Below are 9,630 nucleotides of genomic sequence, written 5' to 3' on the forward strand. Positions count from 1 at the left end.
ACCAGCAGTAATAAGTAAGTTTTTAAAACTAAATGAAATGCTACATCAACAAACTGAACATGCAACTTTCCACCAAGTTCCAAGTTGCACAGCAGGTAGGCCTACGACAGAAAATAAATTTGTGTATTATATTAAGGGATTTTACAGTTAATAGGCTTTTTTTTTTTTTTTTTTTTTATTTGAGTTGATTTAGCAGAGTACCTTCTCTGCAGGACCTGTTTAAGCGACAAAAAAACTTCTTTCCAATAAATAACAGAATTTTTTGTAATATAGTATTTTCAATTGGAAATTAAAAAGGGAGATTTTTACATTCTTGATAGCAGCATAACTTTATAATCCGTTTCGATAACAGCCCACAATTCATTTTTTGACTTTTAAACTAGATTTGGCAAAATATAAAACGAATAAAAGGGGTCAAAATGTAAAATCGTAATTAAATTAAATTATGAGTATATTATCAAATGGTGAAAATTCTGTTATTTATCTGTTAGTCATATAAATGCAACCCTAAAACTCATTTTGCAATAAATTTAAAATTTTTATTGTTTTTTTGTTATTATTGAATAAATTATTTTTAATAAAACAAACAATTAATGTCATTAATTTTATACATGTTTAAAAGTTTTTAAATAACGTTAAAACAGGTAGCGTATTTTATCCGACCTTAAGTAGTATATTATACCTTAAATTACATTAAATGTAAGCTTTTAAAACGGCTGATCGAACTCAAGGAAAGTTTGGAAAGTTTATTAACTTCATCAAAGTTCCGCCTGCCGATATTTCACGTTAATTTACCAAAAAAACACCTCTATAATAAGGAATAATCCAAAAACGCTGTGAAATACTTTAGGACCGTTACAAGAGGAAAATCTTATCCTCGCCGACGGAAAACGATCTCGGCCGTCGTAAAATATTCAGGGATGCACTTTAGCTTTTTATTTTCAAAGAGGAAAGAGCTATTAAAATTGTAAAAGGCCCAAGTTGCTTTAGTTCTACTGAGGCGTGATTAATCATGAATGGCGGCACCCTATGAAGTATGTTCTTGGTTTTATTTCCCTATCAGAACCAATTATTTATTAACTCATTTTATCAGTGAACTAATGAACCTTTTCCAGCCTGATTATTCTCGTTATTCATTCTTGAGCAAATAATACAAAAAATAAAATAATGTGTAACATGATGATCTAGTCCGTTTTCTCTTGCTAAAAAGGTTTAGGTTTCTCTTTTACCTATTCTTAAATGTGTAAAGTATGTTTTTCATAAATTTTTTAACAACCCTTATTTTCTGATGTTAAAATGAAGTTAATGTCAAAAGTAAATAATAATAAAGAAATACCAAGAGATTTTTCCTAAATAAAAAATCTGAAAATAAAATCACGTGAATAAAGCCGTCAATTGAGAATAAAGTAAAGCGATGAAACAACGGTATTTTTATTTTATTTACAAAGATTTTTTTTATTACAAAGTCCCTTAGGCAATTGGAAACAAACTGGTAGGGTTGAATTGTTCCTCTGTAATTGGTTTTTGAGTGCCTTTTAAAAAGTTCAATAAAAAAAAAAAGCAATCAAATATCTTTGCAAGGCTGATAAACTCTTATAATTGGATTAATACAAATATTATGCCTAATTTGTTGCGTGTAATATTAGTTGCATAATTACGTTCAATTTATTTTTATAGGATCGAGTCCAATCTTGAGATTATAGATTCATATATCTTATTGGTAATAATATTTACAATATGTTTTAGTAATTAGAACATAAATGATATTTTGTATAAATAAATTGATTTATTTTCAGACAATTACTAGATTTAATCAGAACCTTCAGTTCGCCTAGTTAATATTATATTTTATTGTTTAACTGTGAAAGATTTAAATGCTATTTTCTATTTGAACCCTTTTTAAATCGAGTTAATCGAATATCAAAATATATTAATTTTATAAAACTTAATTATTTACTGGCGTATTTCTTTTTTATTTCCCATCCATTACCTCGCCGAACCTCAAAGAGACAACATACCGATGCGAAGGACCGCGCGGATTAATAAAAATTTTGGTTCAAAACTGAGCCACTGAAATTAATATATTCTTCAGACCACACAAGGATTTTTAAAAAACTGCTGGAATAAGGTGAGTTGCTTTTTAAAAAAAAATTAATTATACCCTAATGGGTCTCTTCCTATTGGTATCCCCTGACAATTTATTGGAATACAAGGGATATTTGCTATCCAAACAGGATGACAGATTGTTATGCATAGATCAGCACTGATATTTGTGACAATTATTGTTTATTTAACTTATTATTAAACAATAAGTTAAACCAATTATTATTAAACGGAACTTAAAAAATAAAAAAGAACCAATTGTTTCGACATTACCGTCAGCAAGTTGCATTAACCATAATTACGCAAAACTTAAATTGGTTCTATATTTTCAAGTTTAGAGCATGGATGATTGTATAACGACAAATGTCGATATTAATGGCTAACGTGTTATTTGTTATTAGATAGTTTTTTGTTAACGATATTGTTTCACTGGCGTTAAAAGCACATATTTTGACATTGATAATTTCAATTTAATAAAAAACGGGTTTATTAATACATTCAGTTCAGTAACTTTTTTATGTGGACTATAATTCTAATAATTAGATGATGCGGATAATTCTTTGTTTGGTATTGAACTTATTTTATGTTAATTTATTTTTAGGATTTTATCGTTTATGTTTGTGTTGCATTGGCTCTACTGGCATTGTTAAATCTATAGTTAATTAAATAATTTTCCTGAAACATATTTGTTACATTATCGATAAGATTATAAGTCATATAATGCACTAAGCCAATAAATCAGTTATCTTATTTATATATTATATTTATATAATTAGATTATATATTATATATAAATGGAAAAAATCATTTTTCTATTGTGCACATTAGTATGCACATTCTTATAAATTTTAGATTTTTATAAAAACTTTCTACTTAATTTTTACGAACTCCATATTTTCAGTAAGTTGTGCATAAAAATTCAGTTTATAAGGCAAATTTCAAAGAAAGAAAATTACTCAGCTCCTTCGTCAAGCTTTCGAGGTTTTTATTATTTTATTATTTTTATCACTCTCATCAGGACATCGAAACTATTTCCAATGATGTAACTATTAACAAATTATTACAATTGTAATCTATACCGGACGGTAGATCTCTTCCTAAGCTACTCATCATAATTTACTGAAAAAATAATTTTGAATATTGGCAAAAGAACTGACTGTTGGATTTAAATTTAAATTAGCGTTATATCTGGCTTTTTATATACAAATATAACATTAAATGTGTAGTATTTAGTGACCGATAATTAATGGTTATTTGGAGATGCGTGAGATGCAGTCCTGTGTGATGTAGGTTTAGAAAAACGCTTTCTTTATTGTGCCAATGTTTTGATGTTTATTATTTTGAGCCCTGAAGATGATCTAAATAAAGATCGAAACGTTGTTACAATACAGAAAATGTTTTTCTAAACTTACATCACACAAGACCGCATCTCACGATCTCCAATAATTATAATATTAAGGCTGATACCGATCACACCAAGAACATTTTAAGTAAGTATTAAAATTGTTTACATCATGCATATTTTTTATATTTACTTCATTAAGACAGGAATGTTTGAAACTTAATTTTCTGTTCAATATATTTTTTTATCGAGTGAGTAAAAAATAATAAAATTTTGTGATCGAGAAGCATACGATTGTGATGTTTGTGGTTAGATTTTTATTTTTTCAGTCAATTTGAAAAAAAAAGTGTCAATTATCTGTATCTATTTATAGTCGATTAGTTTTCGTGGTCCGTTTGACCAAATAATATTTTTCAATTAATTAATCTCTGTGCAAGGTACTGGTCGAGACAAATTTATTGATAGTTTTTATGTTTTACCTATTTAACTTTACCAATTAATTTGGTAGTTATTATTTGTATTAATACCTTACATAAAAAGAATAATTAATTGAAATAAGTAATTTGTTCAATTGGACCAGTAAACATAAATGGATTATTACATTACATTTACATTAATATTATTACTTTCATTTTGGCCTCTTGGATGAACGTGTGGTTTGTCGTCACTGATAGTTTCGGTCTGCAAATCCATGCTGTTTTTGTCTGTTAGACCCGTTACGGCTTCCCATCATCTTCAGAACGTGCTATTTGACCCATTACTGAAGTGGTTAAAAAAGCGAAACGCTTCTGACCGACCAATACAGCGTCGATTGGCTACCAAAACTATTTTAGATCCGGAAACAACAAGTTCATCATTGTGCAGATTCACTTCTTCAAGAGAAATTCACATTGTCGATTTGTTTGATGCGTTTTTGTTTCTTACTACTTTTAAAGTGTTATATGATTGCAGAGTAATTAATTAATCAATTGCCTAATTCATAAAATTTATAATATAAATTTAGTTTTATGTATTTATAATTTGTAACCATGTTAAAAATTATGTACTTTTTGAAAAAAAAAATGTTTCTATGGAATTGCAAATCAATTTTTTTACCGGAAAAAAAATATATATTTTTAAATAAATGTATATATGTAAGAAAATTACCTTGAGAGCATGGCTGGATCAGCGGAATGGTGCTGCATAGCCAAAGGCTCAACCAGATGCTGCGAGGAGGCATCTTTGTGCGTTTTTGACTCTTTGCTAAGTATGCTTGAAATCGAAAAACTGGTGAAGGCGCCCTGGGGCCTGGTGTCGCACCTTTTCGACTCCCCTTCGTCTTCGCTGACGACGTCGATTTTCGGCGACTCGCTCATCCTTCACATAGCACAGGACACAACTGGTCGCAAGGACCTTTCGGTAGGCAGGAGATGCTAAGTGGGCGTTTCGCCGGAAGGGTGCCTTCCCTCCCATTGGCTCCCCTTCATCCTGCCACCCTTAAAAGCTCCGCCTTTCACCCCCTCCCGTGGTCGATACCCTGAAGTCTTTACACCTCCCTTTACTTAACCTAATGCAATACACGGTACTATTGTAAGGTAAATGTACCTCCGTAATTGGCTCGAGTAGACCTCACTACATTATAAGCCCCCCCTTTCCAGTAAACCTCATCTACAACACCCGTCCTTACAAAACAGCTCAACGGATAAATATTAAACGGATCAATTGCAATATTAACGTGTTCCCTCTGATAAAATATACTAGATATTGAATTGAATAAAAATGAATAAAACTAGAAAAAATGTTTACTTGGAAAAAAAGTTTTGATTTGATCGAAACTGATAGAATTCTCGATCGTTGAGTGTAATATGACTTCGTTCTAACACCAATTTCACTATAAACATACTAAAATATAACGACATAATAAATAATAATTATCACGAAGGAATTTTTCAATACATTAATGAGAGGGAATAACGCCGTCATAATTAGCGTGATCAAATTTTGGCTAGTTAATTTTAACATTAACAATTTTTCAATATTATCATTTAATAAATTCACTGATTTCGTGCTCCGCTTGACCAATTAATACATTACAATTAATTAAGGTTTTTGGTTGAGAGAAAATATTAGAATTAAATATTATAAAGTAATATATAAAGATATTATAATTTAATATTTATGGAAGGTATTGGTTGAGATAAAAAAGTCAGTGTCACGAGCCGGATTCGTCCCCACGACCTTTGGCTAAATACGCCATATCTCAACCAATACCTTTCATAAATGTTAATTAATTGAAAAATGTTAATTGGTCAATCGGACCACAAACTGTAATGGATTATAATTTAATCCATTATATTTAGCGGTCTGATTGACCAAATTACTTCTTTCATTTAACTCTCATTTTTATGTAAAGTTTTGATTGAAATCTTAATTAATTCGAATTTATCTTCTACTAATCTAGATGATCAGCAAAGTAACTATTTGTCAGAGGATTAACCTATTAGTTTATAGATCAGGCTAATCCTTGACATTAATATTTCGTCCGACTCGTGAGAATATTTTTTTACAAGGGTAAATACAGTTGGCCATGCCTGGGTTAAACAGTAAAAAAATGGTAACATTAAAACGCGAGAAAGACCGGAAAAGAAAATGAAATAAACTTCAAGCGATGGCCAAACCGGATAAAACGCAAAATTTATTAAATAGAGAGAGAGAGAGAGAGAGAGAGAGAGTGAGAGAGAGAGAGAGAGAGAGTGAGTGAGAGGCAGAGAATTCTTTATTCTGGGACTAGAGTCCCCTAAGAATAACAATAAGATCACAAATTTTTTTTATAAATCTGGCATGTGATTTAACGAAGTTTTAACGTTAACATGTAGTGAAATAAATTGTCTAAAACACATAGTACAAAATACAAAAAATAGAAATAATAATACCAATAACAAGAATTTAGAGAAAATAGTAATAATAAGGAATACTTTATTTTGTGCGATCGTAATCACAAACTGTAAACTTAAAAGTTGAGAAAAGGATGGAAACAAGCATTTTTATGTAGTAAAAGGACCCAATAATATTGTGGACTATGTGAGCTCTGTCTGGAGGTAGTTAGATGAGGTGTTTGTAAAGGAGGGATTTAAAAGAGGCAAGGGAGGCGGCTTTGTGGATTGGCTAAGTAAGATAATTACAGGGAGATTTGTGATTCGAGCTAGGAAGGTTAAAATGTGCAGGTTTTATGACGAGGAAGGAATAGGTCACTGGGAGATAAGCGGATCATAAGAGAGTAGATAGAAGATTTGAATTGAAGTAGCTGGAAAATCGACGAGAGTTTGGCCAGAAAATATTTCCTGGAAGGAGGGTTGAAGCCAGGATAGGTCTGAATACAGTTTGAGACGCTGGGCATTCGAGGGTGCCAAAAATAAACCTGACAGTTCGTCTCCGAAAGCCCACCATAAGCGACACTGCTGTTAGTCGAAGAAAGGAAAAATAAATAACAGGCAATATTAAATAACTATTAAAGTTCATAAGATCCATTGGTTGTCAATGCCAACATTAATAAATGATCAAAAATAAATTAATTTCTGATGACTCTCGTTTACTCAACAGCCGGATCGAAAATGGGCAGGTCAAGCATTATTTTTAATAGGCTTGCTGTCCCACTTAAACAACAGCTATGAAATAAACCACAAAATCATCTTTTCAACAATCAAGACAGTTAATTCATACAATCCGCTATTAAATATTGAAATATATTTAATCTGTTTAGCCGAGTGGATCAGGGGGCATAAAACTAAAAAAAAATAAATTTTATTGATTTTGCATTCATTTTTCTTACATTTGCTGTTTCGAACCGTGCCGGCTCTCTCAACGCGACACGCAAGAATGGCACAATTACACAGAAGACAAACACTTTGAGCCCTGAAGATGATCTCAATAAAGATCGAAACTTTGGCACGATAAAGAAAAAGTTTTTCTGAAACCTACATCACACCAGACCGCATCTCACGATTTCTGAAAAATTATCGATTAACGGTCACTAATCACCAAACGTTTTTGATTCATTTAAATCTAGCAAATCCGATAAATTAACAGAGTAAAGATCAAATTAATTATTTTAGTTTATTTCTACTATGGATTAATATTCTCTGAAGCAATAGTGTGAACAGTGAAGTGTTGTTTTATAATTACATTTCTTAGAAATATATATATTTGCATTTATTTGACGAAATCATGATCCGTGACCTCCTTGTAAGATTTAATCATAGCACAATACATTTCTGTAGACACCTTTTTAAATAACCATTGTTGATAATTGTCATAGTGGATGAAACCTTTTTGTGTGAGTGGTTTAATTTCTTTCGGTTGCAGGCATGCAACAATCGTCGGGACGGAAACGCAATAGGGCGTTTTCCAGGTAGGAACGGGGATTAGCAATTTCCCCTTTTCAGTCAAGAAGGGGTGCCGTTCTGCTCTTAAGTACACTCCACCCCGCACGCTCTGTTACCTCACACCGGGATTAGATCAATGTTTATGCCCTGTGGCCCTCAATGGGAGATTGTTCAATATTTAGGGCCATTAAGTGGTTGGGATTAAGAGGGCCCTCGACGAGCAGCCCCGACGACAGGCAGCCGGCAGTAATTGCTGCGAAATAAATCTTCCAACGGTAAAATGTGGCCGCTTATGCTTAACTCTGTAGGCAGTTTGATCGTCCGCCTATTTTCGCTCTTTGACAAAGGCGTATATCATCATATAAAGATATTTACGGTAAGAATATTTCATTCTGAATTGACGACTAACTCTAAATTATCTTGATGTGATTGATATAAGTTTCAATTATAATAATTGTTTATAAAAACATCAAAGGCAAGAAAAATCTGCAAGAAAGAAAAACACTCAGTACCTTCGTCAAGCTTTCAAGGAATATATCCCCTTCTCATGAATACTGTTTCTAATTTATGCAAGGTTTTTGTTGAGATGAAAAAGTTAGTGTCAAGAGCGGGAATCGAACCCACGACTTCGGCTAAATACGCCGCTGCTCTAACCGCTTGAACCATGGTGACCAACTCGTCATCTCAACCTACAACCTTTTGAATTTTCCCACTTTTTCCGTTTTTCAAATGTCTTGTAATCAGACTTCGGTTCTCAGCCGGAAAACGTGGGAAAATTCAAAAGGTTGTAGGTTGAGATGACGAGTTGGTCACCACGGTTCAAGCGGTTAGAGCAGCGGCGTATTTAGCCGAAGTCGTGGGTTCGAATCCCGCTCTTGACACTAACGTTTTCATCTCAACCAAGGCCTTACATAAAAAGAATAATTATTTGAAATAATTAATATGATCAATTAGGCCATTAAACATAAATGTTTTAACTGTTTCTAATGATTTACACATTTTACCACCGGGGAATTCTACATTTCAATAGTTTTTATGCTCTGAGTACGTCAACAAATCCTACAGAATTAATGAAGTAGCCAAGCAATCAAGCCCAGTGCACAAAGATTACAAAATTACGAACAAATTTGGTGTTGCTCTGCGAATTGAAGAACATATGCTAAACTGATCGACACTTCACTCTGCTAAGTCTTTCTACTCTCGCATGTTTAGATTTCACTCAAACGCTTCACAACATCTTCAGTATGTTGACTTGAAGACCAGTAAAATCTAATTCTGCGAAAGTATACCAGCCAAGTATAATATGATCCTTTTAAATCATGTAGGAGATTTATATTGAATAAATTTTTAATTTTTAACTGTTAAGTTTTATATGTTTTCTTATAACATATCGCAGGAAAATGGTTATAATATGGTGACGTATCTGCTGACGGCTTTAGCGAAAAATTTTAATACTTTATGCTCAGAACTGTATAAATAGCTTCGTGGGAAAACTGCAAAAGTTGTGTACCCAGACACGTTGGGATCGAGGAAATCGTACGAGCAAAGACGGGATACACACAAGACTTTACTATCCTAATCCGACATGCTAAGCGAGCCATATGAATATGACTTATATTTGGGCCAAACCCTAGCCAGTTGTCCACAGAGGATAGAAAGGTTGCTTAATGTGTCGCACTTAATTGAACGGAGTCATTCTTTTTCTTCATATCCACCCGAGACGAGAAAGACCATCCTAACCCGACTCAAAAATTGTCAAACGCAGTTGACATACGAACGGCAAGTATTGAACGATTATGAACAACTTCAAACTTTAGTAACATA

The 9,630-nt window shown here is 32.4% G+C and overlaps 1 protein-coding gene across 1 annotated transcript in view; it reads right to left on the bottom strand.

Annotated features, from left to right (window-relative positions):
• Positions 1-4,855, bottom strand: part of LOC106662450 (homeobox protein HMX3) — a 48,817-nt gene extending 43,962 nt beyond the window's left edge. Inside the window, exon 1 of the mRNA XM_014386548.2 lies at positions 4,592-4,855. Coding sequence (XP_014242034.1) covers positions 4,592-4,800 — 209 coding nt within the window. The 5' untranslated portion in view covers positions 4,801-4,855. The remainder of the gene's footprint in view (positions 1-4,591) is intronic.
• Between the last annotated feature and the right edge of the window lie 4,775 nt (positions 4,856-9,630).

Source organism: Cimex lectularius, unplaced genomic scaffold, assembly GCF_000648675.2.
Source record: "Cimex lectularius strain Harlan isolate CLEC.00 unplaced genomic scaffold, Clec_2.1 scaffold151, whole genome shotgun sequence".
Taxonomy (NCBI): domain Eukaryota; kingdom Metazoa; phylum Arthropoda; class Insecta; order Hemiptera; family Cimicidae; genus Cimex; species Cimex lectularius.